At 36.7% G+C, this 21528-nt stretch overlaps 1 protein-coding gene across 23 annotated transcripts in view; it reads left to right on the forward strand.

Annotated features, from left to right (window-relative positions):
* CLASP2 (cytoplasmic linker associated protein 2) overlaps nt 1-21528 on the forward strand; it is a 136086-nt gene that overhangs the window by 96957 nt on the left and 17601 nt on the right. For 13 of the 23 annotated variants that reach the window (XM_014548388.1, XM_005877090.2, XM_005877091.2 and 10 more), the window contains 7 exons: nt 8570-8733; nt 9727-9805; nt 9938-9988; nt 13580-13723; nt 15448-15591; nt 18305-18411; nt 19877-20030. In XM_014548388.1, the coding sequence (XP_014403874.1) occupies nt 8570-8733; nt 9727-9805; nt 9938-9988; nt 13580-13723; nt 15448-15591; nt 18305-18411; nt 19877-20030 (843 nt within the window). The remainder of the gene's footprint in view (nt 1-8569; nt 8734-9726; nt 9806-9937; nt 9989-13579; nt 13724-15447; nt 15592-18304; nt 18412-19876; nt 20031-21528) is intronic. The other 10 variants (XM_005877095.2, XM_014548389.1, XM_014548391.1 and 7 more) reach the window with 2 other exon arrangements.

Consider the following 21528-nt stretch of genomic DNA (forward strand, 5'->3'; position numbering starts at 1 on the left):
CCAATTTTTTTTTTTTTTAAAGACCTTTTACTGAAGGGGCTCATGCTACTGGTTGAAGGTTGGAGATGAAACCATCCCTGTGTATTCCTGTATATCCCAGCCATTCTCCATTTCTGACCTGTGATTTTTGTCTAACTATTCAGGGCTGCCTGGTAATTCTCTTCCTCTCATCTTTCTCTTCTGTCCTCCGTGGAGACCGTGTCAAATAGTCTGTCCTCAAAAATCAAGCCCTGTTCACCTCCCTACCCATCTCATGCCCCAAGTAGATGTCCTGTCCTCTTACTCCATTTCCTAACTCTAAAACAGCAAACTTAACTACACATCAACCCATTCTTCCTACCTTTCTTCCTATTGAAATGGAAGGAGGGCTTACTTTGAAGTTGTTGTTCGGCTACATAAATACAATGTGTATCCTGTGTCTTGATAATATGGTCTCATCAGCGTGGTCAGGAATTTCTCATAAATTTTAGTTTGGTGATTGCCATACCTTTTTGTTTTTCAACTTTGTTATGAGTTTATTCAATGAGTCCTTTCTGTCCTTTTAAGGACTGTGCTGTGGGAGAGGAGGAAGAGGTCTGGTTTTCCCCTTCTGTTGTGCCTGACTTAGTCTCTTTCACACCATTTCTTCTGCTCTTATTTTCAGACACCTATCTCTCTGCTTGTGTTAGTAATGTTAGTGTTGACTTAGAGACTGTCTTAGGCCCTCTTCTTTCAACTTCATACCTTCTCTGAAGCATAAATTACCCGCTTCATTTTAATGACTCTTCAAACATGTCCTTAAAGCCCGTTTTTCCTCCTGAACTTTTAGTCACATGACTACAGGTCATCTTCAGCTTCAAAGCTATTCTTTCTCATGCACTGGTTTATCTCATACGATGAAACCACTGTCCCCTCATTGCTTAAGTGAAGAATTTGGGCATCATTCTAGAAACTTCCCTCAATCTTTTCTTTTTTTTTTAAATTATAATTTTATTGATTTCAGAGGAAGGGAGAGGGATATATAGAAACATCAATGATGAGAGAGAATCATTGATCGGCTACCTCTTGCACACTCACACTTGGGATCGAGCCCACAACCTGGGCACATGCCCTGACTGCGAATTGAACCATGACCTCCTGGTTCATAGGTTGATGCTCAACCACCATGCCATCCGGGCTTCACTCAATCTTAATTGATTCGACCGTTGAGCGGTTCTCAACCTGTGGGTTGCGACCCCTTTGGCGGTCGAACGACCCTTTCACAGGGGTCGCCTAAGACCATCCTGCATATCAGATATTTATATTACGATTCATAACAGTAGCAACATTACAGTTATGAAGTAGCAACGAAAATAATTTTATGGTTGGGACACAACATGAGGAACTGTATTTAGAGGGCCAGAAGGTTGAGAACCACTGGTTTAAATAATTCTCTATTCCCACTACTAATTCAGGACACCATCATCTTTTGCCTGTTGTACCTCCTCTCCACCTTTTATCCCTGAATTCTCCACACTACCTTCTTTAGCAATCTTTCTAAAAGGTAAATAAATCTTCTCTACTAGCTTACAGCACTTCAGTGACTACTCAAGAAAATGTTCGAACAAAGCCTATCATTTTGGCTTGTTATTGCCTCTTCATCTCAGCCCCGCCTGCATTGTTCATTTCCCCACATGTGCCAGCACTTTTCCCTATAGCTTTAAGTATGCTATCAGGGACAATTTTTTTTTAAGTCTGGGTTAACTCTTTACGCTGAATTGAAATCACTTCTCTGCAAGCTCACAGGGCAGAAACAGTCTGAAGCCTTGCCCCCAGAATGGGCCCTAGTGTTGGGAAGATACCTCACACCATGAGCATGATTGGGTGGGTTTTCCCATGTTCTAGGTTGAAGTCAGCATATCAGTCTCTATGCTAATAGCTTCTGGATAGTAGCTGGCTTTGATGATAACTGGAAGTTGTCCTCTTCCCCAACATGACAGACCACCTGCTGTCCCCGCAGAAAAGGGATATTAGAAAATCAAATTATGAGCACCCATGAAAGTCCCATCTCCTTTCATCCCTTCGTCACCCACTGTAGCCCCCAGAATGTTTTCTTCTGATATTTATTAGAGTAAGGATATGAGCCCAACTAAAATGTCAGGCAAACTCCATTGTACAGTGCAGACATCCCAGAAAGGAAGGGTTAGAAAAGAGTTCTTTCTGAATACAGTTGAAATAGATGCTGGATTCCTTTCCTGGGACAGAAGTAATGTACCAGGTATTTAGTAAATAGAGTTTGCAAGTTGAAAATATTTGATATCTAGAACTTGATAAATAAAGTTTTTTTTTTTTTTTTTTTTTTTTTTTTTTTTCTTCAGATACCAGTATGGAAGTAAGGGATCCACAATACATGTGTGACAGTAATTTAGACCATAAAGTTACAAATGTATAATTTAAAGCCCCTTAATAATTGTATAAGAGAAGCAGTACACGCAGTGATAACAAGTATGCATAGTGGAGCTAGATTGCTTAGGTTCAGATTTGACCTCCAACACTTATTAGCAGTGTGTGCCTTGGTTTCCTAATCCTATATAAAAAAAAAAAAGCCTAATGTGCAAATTTTCCCCTCGACAAGGAGGCAGGGCCAGGTGGCCAACTGCCCACAGCCTATAATAAAAGGCTAATACGCAAATTGTCCCCTCGACTGGAGTTGGACCGGGAGTTCAGCCCAGAGTTCGACCCAGGGGCGGGGCTGGCCAGCCAACTGCCTGAGGCCCCTCCCCCCTGCTGGCCTGGCCGATCAGCCCCAATCGGGGTGGGCTGGCCAGACCCCACCCATGCACGAATTCGTGCACCAGGCCTCTAGTCTGTAAAATAGAGTTAATAGTAATTCCCACCTCATATAATTGGGACAATGATTAAGTGAATTAATATCTATAAAACCCTTAGAACACAGCAAGCATGATAAAAGTTTTTAAAAACTAAATTTAAATTTAATAAATTTGTAATATTAAGGAATTCAGGGATGATTTTTATTTTGACTGCTCTAGACCCATTTTCCCCTCAAGTGTAAGGAGTGTCATGCCAAAAGCTATTCTATGTTCTAGTGTTTATCTCTGAAGGAACTAGTTGAAAAGATCCACCTTCACTGAGGTGCTTGTTTTCAGTTGGCATTTTATGATCTGTGTGGTCCTTTCTACCTCTTGAAGTCACGCTCCTGTGTCTTGAACAGCGAGGGTAGAAATTCAGCCTGGGACTACTAAAATGGGACACAGTTGAGCACCCTGAAAGGTCACATCTGGTCTCCTAGAGAGTGTTCTAGGTACTGAGCTGCCTGTGGTCCTAGGGTCAGGAGACCATGACACTCGTCTTATCTGGGAAAAATTAAAAGTTGTAGTATAAACACTTAATTTTTGCTTCCAAACAATAGTAATTGTTCCAAGCCTTCACAGAAATAATTTGTAAAGCTATTGCTTCTGAGGAGGAAAAAGTAAAGAAAAATTCTGGATGCCATGCTTTGGGAGCAAATGTTGGCATTATCCAGAAGTGGGGGCAGGTGTCTGTTAGTCTTAGATTCTTTCCAGAAGTTGAGCCTCAAGGATATAGGGTCTGGGAAAAGGGATTTTTTTGTTTTTAATTTCCTTGGTAAGGCGATGAGAGAGAAAGACAGGAAAATCACATGCTCTTTTTCCATACTACTCATTGAGCTCTTATTTTAAAAACTATTTTGAGTTTATCATACAACTGAAAAACATTTGTCACTTTTATTTTCTAAGTGTTTTTCTTCCATACAGGAACTTTGCATTGATGGCGACTAATTTGTGTGTTTTTCTTTTTTTTTCTTTTTTTCTTTTTGCATGCTGTCCCCTGTGTTGGAACTCTCAATAGAGAGTAAGTTGGTTCAATATTTGTTGGAAACCTAACTTTACTGCATGACTGTGCAATTAACCCTTTTTCTCTATTTTCTCTCCCGAAGAGTTCATGCAGTGTTGGACCCTTTGCAATCCACGAAATGCTATTCGCAGTTATGCAAGCTGTCATTCTGTTTGGAGATGTGCTTTTTAATCTACTAATTAATCTAATTTGATTATGTTCTTCTGTTCTGTATTTGATGACTGGCACACCTAAGATACAAACAAGGTTAAGAAAAGGCTGCCTCAATTGTAATAGCTCAAATATTAATAATTTTTTTTCCAATAATTTATATTTGTGAGAATTGTGGGAGCATAAATTGATTCCATTGAAGTTTGGCTCCATTTAATTATTAATACATAATTTCCAAGTTTCACAATTATTTTTAAAAATTTAGTTCCATACACCCCATATGTACTTTCTAATATTATAATGTCATTCCTTAAGAGCAAACAGAGCAATGATTCTCAACATTTTCTTCAAATTTTTAGCCCTAGTATTATATTAGCATATTCACTTTTCATTTTCTCCGTTAATCATAGATAAGGAAATGGGAGACTATCAACATCTGAGAATAAACTCTTTGTGATAGGGCAATCAAGTAAGAAATATTATGTGAAATTCTCAATATATTTTTTTAGATTGATACATGTAGACGACAGCTATATATTACCAGTTAGTAAGTACCATTGATAGGATATAAGTATTTTGAAAAATAATAATATAGTTCTATATTTAGAAAAATATCAATACCATGTTTACATTTTTATTCAGCTATGCTCACATTATATCTAATCAAAAGAACTTTTTACTTAGGAGACCCAGAGAAGTCTTTTTTTTTTTAATATATTTTTATTGATTTCAGAGAGGAAGGGAGAGGGAGAGAGAGATCGACACATCCATGATGAGAGAGAATCATGGGTCAGCTGTCTCCTGCAAGTCCCCCACTGGGGATCGAGCCCACAACCCAGACATGTGCCCTTGACCAGAATTGAACCCGGGACCTTTCAGATCGCAGGCCGACGCTCTATCCACTGAGCCAAAACAGCTAGGGCCTGGAGAAGTCTTTTTGAAGGAAATAGCAATAGCTTGACAGGATCATCAACTTTGGATATGTTAGCATGAGAAGAAAGAAAGAAACTGCTGGGCTAGCTTGAGTCCAGAGAAGTGGGAGATTCAGAAAGTTTATAGGAAAGAAAAAGAAGTTAAATTTGGCTGAGATAAAGGAAGTCTTACATATCTTCCCTTGCATTGGAGAAAAAAGCTTACCTACCAGTTAATTACAAGGCAGGTTTCCCTTAGGAAATAATTCTTACTCTTCAAGGAACTTTTCCTACGCATTCATTGAACAACTTTATACTTGATCCTCAGCCTCTAATAACCTTGAACTTGGTTCAAATACATGATGCAAGACTGTACAAAAATATAGTCTTTATTCTCAAATCTTCTATATTCCAGATGGGAAAATAATGTAAATATAGAAAAAGTTAAAAAGCACCAAAAAGCTAGTCCCACCACAAGTTTCAAGTAGAGAGAATCAGTGGCTATTATCCAAGAAGTTTCTAGGCTGGGATGTAAGTGGTAGTAGTGAATCACATATTGTGTGTAAATAGACTGAGTGGGGAGTATGGAAGGAAACCAGGAATGTGTATGAGATGTGTTCAGGGAAAAAGAGTTGCCAGATAGTCCAAGATCAGTTTGGAGATGTCTAACTGATGCCTCTAAGCATTTGAGACATTATCCTATAGACAGTGAAGGTGGAGACATTAAAAAATTTTGTTTATATCAAAATAGTGATATTACAATTTTATGGTGAGAAAGAAGCATGATTTGGCCTGCTACCTGTTTTGTAAATGAAGTTATATTGGAACACAGCTATGCTCACGTGTTTGCATACTGTAGCTGTGCTTCAACAGCAGAGTTAAGTAGTTGTGACAAGCACCATCATGTGGCCTGCAAAAGCTTAGAACATGTACTATCTGGTCTATTACAGAAATGCTATTTCACCCGGGTATACAGAAATAGAAAAACTAAAGTCAGCCTACTACAAAAACCCAGACCTGGTAAGAAAGGCCTGGTGCTTACAATGATGGTGTGATTGATAGATTGAGGAAGGCCAAAAGAGAAAACTAATCTAGAAGTCATGGAACCTAGTAGGCTAGGTCAGAAAGGCCCTGTCAAGATCATACTTCCTTTTAAAAGAGAATTAGGGGGAAGACTGGCTCTTAAATCACCCTACATTGGGGATGCAAAGGAAAATGCCTGGCCACAAGAATGGAAGAAGAAGGAAAATAATAAGAGTAAAGCAGTATCAAGCTTCAGAATGGCCAAGCATACTAAGTTCATGAAAAGCTACTACATTTCACAATTAAAAGGTTATTGGTGGGAACATTAGGATGGAAATTGAAGGAGAAATTCTTAAGACAGTGTCTTTTGCATCTGTAAGGAAAGGATTTAAGTGAGAATAAATATATAGTGGAGGAGACCATACTTTAGAGAGCAAGAATATAGAATAGAAAGATTAGTGTTACAAAGGAAATGGCTCTTTTAAAAAAAAATAGATTTTTATTGATTGCAGAGAGGTAGAGAGAGGTAGAAATATCAACAATGAAAGAGAATCATTGATCGGCTGCCCCCTGCAGTCCCTCTACTAGGTTTCGAGCCGACAGTCTGGGCATGTGCCCTGACCAGGAATCCAACTGTGACTTCCTGGTTCATAGGTCGGCCCTCAACCACTGAGCCATGCCTGCCGAGCGAAATGGCTTTTTTTTTTTTTACAGAGACAATTATTGGAAGGATAGCTGTAAATGAAATCAAAGTAGGAGAAAAGTGAATGGAGAATTCTATGTTGGATGACAGTAAAGTAGATAAGCTAAGTTACCTAGCAATAGAAGGAATGGAACACAACCGAAAACCAGCTGTGGAAACCTTGGGCAAGTCACTTTTCTGGTTCTCTTTCCTAAGAACCAGATAAAATTGGAGAGTTGACCTAGGCATTCGAATGTGCATAGTTTTCAGAATGGATTTTGGTATAGTGAAAGCTTAAACTTGGAGTCTTCAGGAAAAGAAGCAAGAATTAAGAAAGTGGCATGCTGATAAACCAGGTTTGGGAGAAAGGCAGGAAGCCCTGACCTATAGTGTTTGCTATAATTTCAGAAGTGTAAGTACTCCCACAATGGCTTATTTCGAGCTACCAACCAGCTCACAAAATTCATGAATATTCAATAATCTACTTTCTAAATAGGTGCTGACTATCTCCAGCACACCTGGCTGAATAGATTTGTCAGGTACCAGTAAAAGTGAGTACTAGATTAGATTCATGCATTTGTGGGAGAGTAGGTCTAGTGAAATTCAACAGTATTCTGGGCCCTGAATTGAGGGCTAGAGGTCAGGTTTTGAATCTAATAGAAGCCAGGTTGTTTGGCTGTGGCTGTGGCTGTGGGGGTGGGACAGAAGTTAATGACTCTGCATTGTGAATTAGAGCATTGTTGAAGCAGATGCTGCCTGCGGATCAGAGTACTAGAAAATTTTAAGTACGTAGTCATAGTTCCTGCTTTTACAAATACAAAGCATCTTTAGCAAATAATGAAAGTGTGTACTTTCTAATTCATACAGTGTTAAAGCTTAGTTAAAATTTTGATAGAAAAAAATCCTTCATTTCTAACAGGAAAAATGGGAGTTTATATATAATTGTATAAAGGAAATTCAAGAAAGAAAGTATGTATTGAGAACAAAATTTTTAATTTTCAAATTAAAATAGTTACTTTCAGATTAACTTTTTTAAGCCATAGTTTTTATAACTTGTGATTATAAATTGTCTCAATACAACATGCCTGACATTGTCTTAAGAGTTTTTTTCCTATTTACCTAGAAACAAATTTTCCAGTATGCTGTGGAATTTCTTGTAAAGAGATATAATACACATTAAGTAAGTCACTTTTCATAAGTATTTTAATGACATACATCACTTATGAATACTAGCGTTTCTTCCCTTAAAATATTTTTCATCTTACAAAATTTTTTAAACTAGTGTGTTAATATTAGAACCAGGTATAAATCAATCAATAGAAATGGAGACTAGGACTTTTTAAAAATCATTACAATTTAAATGTAAATTTGTATTCTGAATTTACATATTTTAGTTATAGTTATCCCAAATCATTTAAAATTACTTTTGGGGCAGTTTTAGTAAGTAATATATCTTATAACAAAACAAAAAATCTGTGACAACTGACTTTTTGAGAAATCTAAAGAGCCTTTAATTAGCCCATTATGTCAGAATGACCGGATGCTTTAAGGTAGCTGTCAGCATAGTCATCTTCTGATGACTCAGTGCCACTCTTCATAAGAATTTAGGGCCAGTGAAACTATAGGTAGTTTCTTGCCCTAAATTTCAGATGAAATGGATTTCAATTTAACAAGTCTAAGCTATAGGTGTGCCAGTCATTATGGCCAAAGTTTCTTTACAAGTGATGCTGCATGGAGTAGCTAATTGTCGAACTTCAGCAGAAGTTGGATAACATTTCAGATGTACTCTTGTATCACAGAGTCCAATGAAAAGCAAGAGAGATTATTTTTCTGCTTGGCTGCCAATCGCTGTGCCTCTGATTCCTTTATTCCTTTCTATTTCAGTTTGAGTTGATCATAAAGGTCAATATTTCCTCCTTTTTCTCCCTCCTCCCCTGTTTATCAACTGTAGGTATTCAGCATGTTTTTGGAGACTCTAGTGGACTTCATACAAGTCCACAAAGATGATCTTCAAGATTGGTTATTTGTATTGCTGACGCAACTACTAAAAAAAATGGGTGCTGATTTGCTTGGGTCTGTTCAGGCAAAAGTTCAGAAAGCCCTTGATATTACAAGGTAATATTTTCTTTATATATTTCAAGTTTACCTGATAATAATTGGACTGTTTAGTTCCTGTGTTAAAAGTTCAGATATGTAAGTCTTTTCAAACCATTTGAACTGCATAGGCTCCATTTTAAAATTGTTAGTGAGGCCCACTCGTGTATATTTCCTGCAACATTGGTCCTTAAATCAAACACTGTTTTTATAAAAATTTTATTAACATTTGTTCAGTATTTAAGGTAGTATTTTGTTGTGATTAAGATATATCTGCTAACTCGAGTTGAAGATTTTATTCAATTTAATGTAGAAATAAATTATTTTCTAAGTTTAAAAAGAATGTTTTATTATGCATTAAAATATTCAGAATCTTCAGAAGATTTTGAACCAATGCTATATTTTTACTTTCTTGTGTAGATTGTTCAAGTGACTTATTTCAAATATTCTATTCATTTATTGATTTAAGGCAGCGGTTCTCAACCTGTGGGTTGTGACCCCTTTGGCGGTCGAATGACCCTTTCACAGGGGTCGCCTAAGACCATCCTGCATATCAGATATTTACATTACGATTCATAACAGTAGCAACATTACAGTTATGAAGTAGCAACGAAAATAATTTTATGGTTGGGTCACAACATGAGGAACTGTATTTAAAGGGCCAGAAGGTTGAGAACCACTGATTTAAGGTGAATCTAGAATTCAGATATTAGGTGTGGGGAAACATCTCTGATAATGTTGAACTTTTTCTGAATAGGTTTTAAATTAAATCTATATTTGAGGCAAGATAGACCATTATTTACATAGTGTTGCTATTAAACCCCCTAGAGAACATAAATTCAAATGTTGAGATTTTTTTCAGGGAATAACTTTTATTGTGTACAGATACTTACTACTTCATGCATGCTTTTTGAATGACATGACATTTTGGTTTAACCATAATTTGCTGTTAAATTTGCTAAATGCTTGCTGACTTAATTTTTATTTTGTTTTGCTTTTTTCCCCTTATTTTAGAGAATCTTTTCCAAATGATCTTCAATTTAATATTCTAATGAGATTTACAGTTGATCAGACTCAAACACCAAGCTTGAAGGTAAAAATTTAAAGTCTTTTGAAGATATTATAAGGAGTTGAAATGTTTTATTAATAAAGTTCTATTGATGTGTGTATTTGTGTCATGTGAGAAGCTTTTCAATCAGTGGATTTTGTTTTTATAAACTTTCAGACAGTCAAGCCAGCGCTTCGGGACCAGCTTCACTCTTTTTGGAGCTCTAAGGTTTTTTTTGTTTTTGCATTATTTCTTTTCTTAACTCTCTTTCCAAATTCTGCAGTGTTTCAGATAGTGTTTGTATGCATCTGTGTTCAACTACTAACCTTTGTAAGCCTGTAAGCATGCACATAATTTAATTTCAAATGTTATTCAAATGCCAGGCTATTCTTTGGAAAAGCTTATTGGGGGTACACATTTAGAAAGCAACACAAGTATGGCCATCTAACCCTGGGCTCGTGATGCAAACTCGCTCTATAAAGTCTTATCTAATTTTATGTTTGTGATTTCCCAATACATTTTTAAATTTAGAGTCTGAATAGGTATTTTGGGTGAAAGGTCACTTTTACCTATATTTATTTTAGTAAACAAAAATTTTTAAGTTTAATCTCAGGGCTGTTCTCTTTAACTGAAATAGTAACATATTTTTTGCTTTTTCAAATGTGATACTCCTAATGTGTGCCTAATATTTAAAATCAGGATTAACTTTCTCAATTGTTGTTAGCACACATTTTCCAATTATTTTATGTGAAAACTAGGTGGATTCCAATTTGTTATAAAACTAAGTATTAAATTTAAAATAAAAAATAATTTAAACAAAGAACTCCTGAATTCTTTAGTAAGATGTTTTGTAATGAGTATTATTAAATGAGAGTAAAGTCAGGGAAATAACAAGCATATATGCATTGACAATCCTTATATTTTTCTGCTCTGTTCTGCACGAAATATATTTCCACAAGCATTACTGCCCAGGACTAAATTTCCTTTAAGTTTCTAAATATGATTTTGTCTTAAAATCACAATTGTGTTTTTTACCAGGGTTGTCTTACGCTCAACATAATGTTATTTTCTCAGAGCTGCTTTGTGAAGGGGATTCCATCTGTTTTAATTTTGAAAAGTGACCTGCAGAAGAGAATAATTTACTTTATATTGTTGATAAATATTTTTAGAACTCATTCTTTGTCCAAGGCATTATGCTAGACATTTTAAATTTATAATGGAATATAGAACTTACAAATTTTTATCATTCTTATCTATGATAACTGATAAACTGTAAATTGTAATAAGGGTTATGATTTAGGTATGGGTGGTAGATATTCAGGTGTTAAAAAGGTATGTAGAAATGCTTCATGGGCCTGTGGAAATGGAGGTCTAAACCATTAGCTTAAGAAGTAAGGGTGATAAAAAAAAAAGAAAGAGAGAGAAGAAAAAGGGGGAAAAAAAGAAAGAAGGGTGATAGGTGAGTTGAGGGAGAGAATAAAGTTTCTGAGGACTGAGGAGAAAGACACAAAGGGAAGAGAGAAAGGGAAGAGAGAAAGGAAAGAGACAACTTAAAATTAGCTTTCCTATTGGGAAACATTATACTGGAGCCTGGAATCACAAACAGTTTATATGGCTTTTTTATTATTTATTTTATATTATACATATACACACACATTATATATTTTATATACACATATGCAAAGCTATAGGGAAAAATCACTCTTCATCTCCTAAATTGATGTTTTAGGATAGCAAGGAGAAGTTATATGGAACCATCCATACCTTACACCAAAAATAGAAGTAATGTTCAGATGGGTGACAGGATTAAGAATAAAAAAACAGTAGTTTATAGAAAAATACAAATAAAAAATATGAGATTTGTAAAAATTCTTTTGAAAAATATGAGTCTTTCAGATAAAAGATGGATGTTTGTATAAAATTTATGTCTCTCACAGTATGCTGTGGTTAAATATCAGAAAGGAAGCAATAGAATAGGGAGAAATGGCAATACAGAGTGACTTTAAGTAAGTAATATTTTAAAAAGTAAATGTAATTTGATGACCTCTTTTTCTGGGTTACACAAATATGTTGAAAATTATACACACCTAATATAGCAACTAGATTATTTTTCCTCCGCTTAAGAAGAATGCATGTTTGTGTTGTTAAAGTTACAGATTATATGACCTCGAGAAATATTCTACTAAAATGTAAACTTTCAAATGATTATATGTGTATTGTGGTTATTTTGCCTGTTGATATAATAAACACACCTATTCTGTGAAGCCCTTTTAAAACTTTGCATACCTCTATAAATTGCTAAGGCACTGCACTAATTGAATCTTATTGTTCAATTATTAATGACAGCAAATTGAAAACAAAATACATTGATGTTCATTTTTCTAATTTACTATAGCACCTTTCAGATATTAGCATTGATAGAAGGTGACATGGCTTCAAGAATACAGAATATTATGTTCTGCTGTATTGAGTGGGGCCTGCAACTGCACAATTAACCATAGTCTCTTTTCTTCTCCATTGTACATTTTACCCAGGATGGCTGATAACTTAACTCTTGGTGTGTGTTTTTTCCCCAATTCATTTCATGAAGTTGTAATTCTTAAATTCATTCATTTGGAAATGAAATAACATAATTTGATCCCTTCTGTCTTGTTTGTTTGTCTTACTGGAAGCAGAAAAGGGAAAATACACAAGCAGCAGAACCTTATTTTAATATTTTACTTTTTGTATGTTAGCATGGTACTTTCCAGAGATCTTATTTGGACTGACTGAGAAAAATTACACATTAATATCAACAATAAGGGCAGAAAGTGCATAGAAAAATGGATTACCTTAATCTTTGGCAATATGTTTTCAAAGTTGCTCTCTTAATCAAACATTTAAACCTTCCTTTTTCTAAGTCAGGAAAGCAGCATTTATTATGTGTTTGGAACCTTATGTATCTAAGGACTGTGCACTCTGCCAGGTGTCATTTCTAAAGTGTACTAGTACTGTACTAATAGTCTTAGATAGCCCTTATTTATAAATCCTGGAATGTTTGAAGATGTGGCTTTAAAAATAGGGGTTCTCAACCTCTATTTCTTCCCCAACATACCTGAGAGAAGGGAGATAAGTTAAGCGTGGCTTTTTATAAGGATAAAAAAAAAGCTAATTCTAAGGAAGAAGTTGTGTACCTGCATCCCACCATGTAGCCACACATCATTCCTGGGAGAATGATAAGACTTTTTAAACCTACATATAACTCTTGTACACATAAGTGTTGTCTTTTCTCCACTTTAACTAGTATAAAATTTTCTGTGACACTTCTGTTGGAAGGTAGTTCTAGCACTTGATGAACCTATTAAAGAACCAGGTCTCATTGTGTGGGTCTTATTTGACAAAAACCCTATATTGCCCACCTTAATTACTCACTTGATTTGTAATGCCTTATTTTCAAAATACTTTGGTTCATTTTCCCAAAAGCCAAATTACACTCAGTTGATAAAGACTGGCTCTCAGGGAGTCTAGACAAGAGTCAGCTATAAGCTCCGAAGGCAGACTGAAGGAGAAGTGTATAATTCTATCAAGAGAGTCTTCAGCAGTTGATCAAACCGGGCAGTGAAACGTCTGGGACTTAAAAGTACTGCTATGTGTGAAAAACAAAAATCCACATTGTCATATACTTGTACCTCAGGTAGGTAGGTGGTTGTTTAATTCTTTGTTGGTTGCTTTTTTTTCATTTTGTATTTGTCAAAAAATAATCACCTAATTGTTTTTGAAGTGTTCTCAGTGTCCCTCAGTGACCATCTGATTGTCCTCTCGTTGTGCTTACTTCTACAGGTGAAGGTTGCTATCCTTAAATATATAGAAACTCTAGCCAAACAGATGGATCCAGGAGATTTTGTAAATTCCAGTGAAACTCGCTTGGCAGTCTCTCGGTTTATCACTTGGACAACAGAACCCAAAAGTTCTGAAGTTCGGAAGGTATGTTTTAATATAAGTTTTAGAAGATAAATTAGAAAAGCAAGTCATTTTGGTTTGCCAGTGAAGGAAACTAATATTTTCAGGTCATTACCAGTTAGCACTGAGTTATTTACCTGGGAATATCAAGACCTTTTTTAAAAAAAATCTTCTGTTTTAAATTGTTCTAAGTTTTAACCGTTTAATATGAACATAATATTCAAACTTAGAATAAAAAACTATTCTTGCCGTAATTCTCTGACCTCTAATCTTGTAACCATTCAAAATATTTCAAATCTTTCCCCTTGTATCTATTTTCCTGTGTATTTCAAATAAGAGCTTACACTGTTCTTGACTTATTAATTTTAGGCATTATCTATTGATCTTTTGATGAATTTAGTCATGTATCTGTCTATCTACCTTGTTAAATTTTCCCATATTATTCTCTTTCCTAGATCTTTCCCCATAACCTTCAGAATAGTTATAAATAAATTGTTGGTCACCAAAGGAAAAGACTTAAATTTTAACTTTGGAAGTATTCACTCCTATACCATCAGATATTTCTGAGTTCTTTTTATCTTCACTTGAGGATATGTTTTTTTGTTACTGATTTTAGAGAGAAAGAGGGAAGGCGGGAAGGGAGAGACAGACAGACAGACAGACAGACATCATTCGGTTACCTCCCTTACGTACCCTGACCGTGAATTGAACCCAACCCGCAACCTTGTTGGTGTACCAGATGATCCTCCAACCAGCTGAGCTAACAGTCAAGGCTCTAATGTTTTTTTAAGTATCTGTTAGTATTTTCAACATCCCTGCCACATGTCTATCGCTAATATTTTTCATATGCTCAAATAAATAGGTTAAAAATTTATAATAAAGAATTAAAAAAAATCTTCTGTTTTAAATTGTTCTAAGTTTTAACCGTTTAATATGAGCATAATATTCAAACTTAGAATAAAAAACTATTCTTGCCGTAATTCTCTGACCTCTAATCTTGTAACCATTCAAAATATTTCAAATCTTTCCCCTTGTATCTATTTTCCTGTGTATTTCAAATAAGAGCTTACACTGTTCTTGACTTATTAATTTTAGGCATTATCTATTGATCTTTTGATGAATTTAGTCATGTATCTGTCTATCTACCTTGTTAAATTTTCCCATATTATTCTCTTTCCTAGATCTTTCCCCATAACCTTCAGAATAGTTATAAATAAATTGTTGGTCACCAAAGGAAAAGACTTAAATTTTAACTTTGGAAGTATTCACTCCTATACCATCAGATATTTCTGAGTTCTTTTTATCTTCACTTGAGGATATGTTTTTTTGTTACTGATTTTAGAGAGAAAGAGGGAAGGCGGGAAGGGAGAGACAGACAGACAGACAGACAGACATCATTCGGTTACCTCCCTTACGTACCCTGACCGTGAATTGAACCCAACCCGCAACCTTGTTGGTGTACCAGATGATCCTCCAACCAGCTGAGCTAACAGTCAAGGCTCTAATGTTTTTTTAAGTATCTGTTAGTATTTTCAACATCCCTGCCACATGTCTATCGCTAATATTTTTCATATGCTCAAATAAATAGGTTAAAAATTTATAATAAAGAATTTTAAAGTGTATAAGAACATCTGTTTTTCTGGGAAAGATAGCCTTGTGTTAGTGAACAGAAATACTGAGTCAAGAAAATGGTCTCCTTTGAGTAACCAAAATATATTCATCTACCTCTGTGTGTCTTTATTTTCTAGGCAGCGCACTCAGTGCTGATTTCCCTCTTTGAACTCAATACCCCAGAGTTTACAATGTTATTAGGAGCTTTACCAAAAACTTTTCAGGATGGTGCTACCAAGCTTCTTCATAATCACCTTCGAAACACTGGCAATGGAACCCAGGTAATTTTAATTTATTTTCTTGGCTATTATCCTATATTAGAGGCCCAATGCACGAAAATTCGTGCAAGAGTAGGCCTTCCCCTGGCTGCCGGCACCGGCTTTCTCTGGCCCCCGGGACCTGGGCTTCCCTCCTCCGGCTGCCGGCAGGCACCCAGCACCCGGGCTAGCTTCCCCCCCCAGCCCCAGCTTCATCAGGAATGACGTCCAGAAGATGTCCGGTCTAATTAGCATATTACCCTTTTATTATTATAGACTAGAGGCCTGGTGCACAAAAATTTGTGCACTCGGGAGGGTCCCTCAGCCAGGCCTGTGCCCTCTCGCAGTCTGGGACCCTTCAGGGAATGACCACCTGCTGGCTTAGGCCCGCTCCCTGGGGGATTGGGCCTAATCTGGCAGTCAGACATCCCTCTGGCAGCCCAGTAGCCCTCGGGGGATGTCCACTTGCAAGCGGGAGCAGGCCCAGCTACAGAGGAGGCGGGAGAGGCTCCAATCACCACCGCTGTACTGGCAGCTGTCAGCGAGGCTTGTGGCTGAGCAGAGCTCCCCCTGTGGGAGCACACTGACCACCAGGGGGCAGCTCCTGCATTGAGCGTCTGTCCCCTGGTGGTCAGTGTGTGTCATAGTGACCAGTGATTCCCAGTCGCTCTGCTGTTAGGGTCAATTTGCATATTACCTTTTCATTATATAGGATAATAAAAGCCTAATATGCTAAGTGTCTGGTTGTCCAGTCGGCTGTTCAACCAATCAAAGTGTAATATGCTAATGATATGCTAAGGCCGCTCAACCGCTCGCTGTCATGTGCACTGACCACCAGAGGGCAGACAGTCAACCAGTAGGTTAGCTTGCTGCTGGGGTCCAGCTGATCAGGACTGAGCAAGACTGGCCGGACACGCTCTGGAGCCCTCCCACGTTCCCTCCCCAGCTGGCCAACCTCCCACATCCCTCCCTGGCCCCGATTGTGCACTGATGGGGTCCCTTGGCCTGGCCTGCGCCCTCTCACAATCCGGGACCCCTTAGGGGATATCGGAGAGCCGGTTTCAGCCCCATCCCACAGGCCAGGCCGAGGGACCCCACTGGTGCATGAATTCGTGCACTGGGCTTCTAGTATAATATGATGGTTGATTGAACAATTATTGCTTTTTTTTTATGTGAAGTAAACTTTTGACCCTAGTATGTAATGTTTGCATCTACATTAGATAGCATTTCTTGAGCCTAATTAACTGTTGTCCCAGAAAGAATAGAATCCCTAGGCCTGTCATGTTTATATTATAATTTGGTATAGATTAGGGCGGTGAATGGTGGCCAGAGTATTAATAAGGAAAGAAATGTGAGCAAGAACTTAGATGAAGGCATTGATTTTGCATGCCATTAAATTAGAACATGCTATTTAGATGAGCCAATTCTTATTTGAGGACTAGAGGGATAACTTATTTCAGAATTAATGTATAAATCCAAAGAGGATAGTGCTTAAAAAGATGTGTTCAGCCTGGCTGGTGTGGTTCAATGGTTGAGTGTCGATCTGTAAACCAGGAGGTCACGGTTCTATTCACGGTCAGGGCACATGCCCAGGTTGCAGGCTTGATCCCCAGTGTGGGGTGTGCAGGAGGCAGCCAACCAATGATTCTCTCATTATTGATGTTTCTACCTTTCTCTTCCTCTCCCTTTCTCTCTGAAGTCAATAAAAATATATATATTTTTTAAAAGATGTGATCATATTTAATAATTACAGGTTTGTCAGTCCAAAGGTGCTAGATATATTGGATTTTGTTTGGGAGAAATAAAGTTTGAGTAAATGAAACATTGCAGTTATATATATCTAAATGGTATAGGATCATTTATGTAATATGTCTAAAAAATTGAACCTGTTTTTAAAAGACAGACCTTTAATAATGGGTAAAGGAGAAAATAGGTTCACTTATGGCAAGCTTAAAGTAAAGTCTGAATGTTAAAAACAATCTGAGAATAATTTCCTGGGACCAAAGTAAGTTATCTTTTTAAAAGGAGAAGGGATTATTTTGTTACACATCTTAAGAGATAGGCAAATTTATAATATGATATTTTTATGTCTTTGGTGACTTGTGAAAATCATTTGTAAAGCAAACACAGGGAAGAATAAAATTTGAGCCCTTGCTGGTGTTGTGCAGTGTTGAGAGCGTTGGCCCACACACCAAAGGGTTACGGGTTCAATTCCTGGTCAAGGGCATGTACCTGGGTTGCAGGTTCAATCCTTGCCCAGTCAGGGCATATGTGGGAGGCAACCAATTGATGTGTCTCTCTCACATTGCTGTTTCTCTCTTTCTCCCCCTCTCCCTCTCCTCCCCCTCTCTCTCCCATTCTTTTCAAAAATCAATGGAAAAAATATTCTCAGGTGAGGATTAACAAAAAGAAAAAGGAAATTGGCTCAGAACAGGAAACTAATTTAAAATTCTTGATTTGGGATTGTGTTGAATCTTTGATGAAAAGATATTGGTAATAATGGAAAGTCAGAAGTGTGTGAGGAGAACAAAAAAAGACTAAAGAGTTAGACTTCTAAATGGGGAGGAAGTTTTTTCCTACAGAAATCAGAGATAAGTACATGAATATTTAAATGGTAGATCTATAAATATGGCTTTCATATTGTTCAACTTCTTGATCGTATGCCTTTCTTAAGAGCCTTTTAGTTGAACTTAACACAATTATCATACATTAATATTTATTTGACTCCCTCCATCAGAGTTCCATGGGGAGTCCTTTGACAAGACCAACACCACGTTCACCAGCCAACTGGTCCAGTCCTCTTACTTCTCCTACCAATACATCACAGAATACTTTATCTCCAAGGTAATAAAGGGATAATTTTCCATCATAGTTTGTTATTGCAAATTCCCATTATTGAAAAACAGACATTAATATAATTCCACTTGACTTGAAAGGTTTTAGACAAATAGAAACTTAGTAGATTCAAAAATATAACGTTTATTCCAAAAGTAATCATTTAAATAATAATGTATATGATACAGAATTTTTTTAATAAGTCAAAAGAAAACTTAGTGACATAGTTTTTGTAAATTACAGCTTGTTACATTGAATAGCATAGTTAGTTTCTCAATTATGCTGTACAAATCCAATAAATTGCAAGTTGTCTTTTAGTCATACTAAGTAAAAATAGTGAGGGCAAGTTATAATGATGGATATTTAGATCTAATATTAGCCAACCACTTCTAAAAGTGGAAAAAATAAAGCTTATAGACAAAAACAAAAATAGAGAAGGGATAACATTATGTAATACTAATTAGGGAAAATGTAACTGAGATTGGTCCTTAATATAAAATATAACATATAATTTTCACACACTTGTGCAATTCAAGCTTGGGCTATATTTCAGATGACATTCTGACTCATTAAAAAACTAATAGTTTTTCCTTTTTCCTGTCCTTTTAAAAAGTAGTTTGCATAGTAGTCCATTTGTAGTTATGAGCTGGATTTTTTGTTATTAGCCATACATACCATAATATGCTTCATCATATTCATTACAATTATAGGCTACTTCATCGGCATAAGGAAGAAAAATATGTTGCACACTTTTCATGTAGCCTATTTCTTCCTGTTATGTAACAATTTTAATAGCTACATTCCAGCTTCAATTGAATTTTAGAATGTGATTATAGAATTCATGTCAATAATATGTTCAATGTTAAAAATTCTCTGCCTTCTTACAAAATTGTGTAAATACATTTATCTCCGTTGTTAGTGAGTTAATCACAGGAGTTAGCAAACCTTTTGCAAAGGGCCGTATGGTAAATATTTTAGGCTTTGTGGCCATGCAGTCTTTGTCACTTCTACTCAACTCTGATGTTATAGGGTGAAAATAGCCATAGACAATACCCAAATAAATTAGGATTGCTATGTTCTAATACCATTTTATTTATGCACCCTAAAATTTTAATTTTATATAATTTTCATGTGTAATGAATTAGTTTGATTTTTTTTCTCAACTATTTAAAAATGTAAAAAAAAACATTATTAGATTTCAGGGGCATAGCTTGCTGACCCCTGGTTAATCAGAACATCTTTAAAGGTGAAAAGACAAACCATTTGTGACATGGTTAGAGTCATTGTAAGCTGTCCTTAATGGGTAGGCAAGGGGACATGTACTTTAACCATCTATAGCTGTTGGGTTTTGTTTTGCTTTGGGGAATACACATTCTCTAATCCCATCTTTATAAATCTCGTTCATGATTTCCTCAAATGTGTTAGTATTTTAAAACTGCACATAAATGAAAATTAGTTGATGTCTTTTTTATAGTGCGTTTGATTATGACACAGAAAATATGAACTCTGAAGACATTTATAGCTCTCTTAGAGGTGTCACTGAAGCAATTCAGAATTTCAGCTTCCGTAGTCAAGAAGATATGAATGAGCCATTGAAAAGGGATTCTAAAAAAGATGACGGAGATTCAGTGAGTATTTGAATATTCTTACATTACAGACTTTTTCATTAAGAGTTTTTTGGTTTGGGTTGTTGTTTTTTTGTTTATTTTTGTTTTTAAATATTTTTATTCATTTCAGAGAGGAAGGGAGAGGGAGAGACAGATAGAAACATCAATGATGTGAGAGAATCATTGATTGGCACCTCTGGCACATCCCCTACTGGGGATCGAGCCCACAAACCTGGCATGTGCCCTTGACCGGAATAGAACCCAGGACCTTTCAGACGCTCTATCCACTGAGACAAACCAGCTAGGGCTGGGTTGTTGTTGTTTTTAACTTTGCTTTCTATCATTTTCAAATGTAATTTTCCAGGGGTCACACAAATACTGTGTATATACCGTTGTTCTGGGTTTTATATTTAGAAGGCAGAGTTATGTCCTCAAGTTCCTTGTAGATTTTCAGATAGAACTGAGTACTGTGGAGTTTTAAGTTAAAATGTAAAGTGAATCTATTTTAGATTAAGTGGTCAGGAAGTCTCCAATCAGAATGGTGACATTTGCATTGAGACCTAAATTAAGGAGAGGAGAATTCCTTAAAAGAAATAGCAAGTGCTGTAAAGACAACTAGATGAGAACACCCTATCCATAGTTGACGGCCAGGGTGAAAGCTAGTGTAGTTGGAGCATTATGAAAGAGATGAGGAGCCCTAGCCAGTTTGGCTCAGTGGCTAGAGTGTTGGCCTGCAGACTGAAGGGTCCCAGGTTCTGTTTCGGTCAAGGGTACATGCCTGGGTTGCAGGCTCAATCTCCAGTGGGGGTGTGTAGGAGGCAGCTGATCAGTGATTCTCTCTCATCACTGACATTACTATCTCTCTCCTTTCCTCTCTGAAATCAATTAAAATGTATTTAGAAAGAAAGAAAAAGGCGAGGAATGGCACCTGGACCAGATCACCTGGATCTTGCAAGACAAAACTTGGCGCTTAGGTTTTTTTTCCTTGTTAAATGTAGTGACAGTGATTTGCATTAGCAGTTGTTTGTGTGCTTCCGATAAGAGTATTATGATCTCTCTGATATTTGCAGTATTGTACAGTTTGTTGCTTCTGCCATTATACAAAGCAGTTACTTTTTATTCCTTAGGCTTTTCTCTGACAGCTAAACTTTCCTCAAAATAAGCCATCCCACTCTTTCCTAAGGAATGTATGGTTTCTCAGGGTTTTCAAAATTGGAGAACCTTGCAGTGCTTCAGCACATTTCTAAAGGGCTCCCCCCTCTGCCTTCCTGGCTTCTTTCCTATTGTTGTTTTTCTCTCCGTGCCTTTCTGGCAGATGGGCCTGGCAAACTGGATGCTAAAAACCAGCTAACCACTCACATTTAAAGTTCTTTATCCCAGAGGCTGCAAGTGGTAGTAAGGACAGGTTAATAAGAATCGCTGCTTGATTGAGACTCTTCCCCTTCCCCCAAAGACAGGGTACATTGCAGGGAGCTGGCATAGTGAGTTTGAATCCTGTTTCCTGGCAATTGTTAGCTAG

This window comes from Myotis brandtii, unplaced genomic scaffold, assembly GCF_000412655.1.
Source record: "Myotis brandtii unplaced genomic scaffold, ASM41265v1 scaffold506, whole genome shotgun sequence".
Lineage (NCBI taxonomy): Eukaryota > Metazoa > Chordata > Mammalia > Chiroptera > Vespertilionidae > Myotis > Myotis brandtii.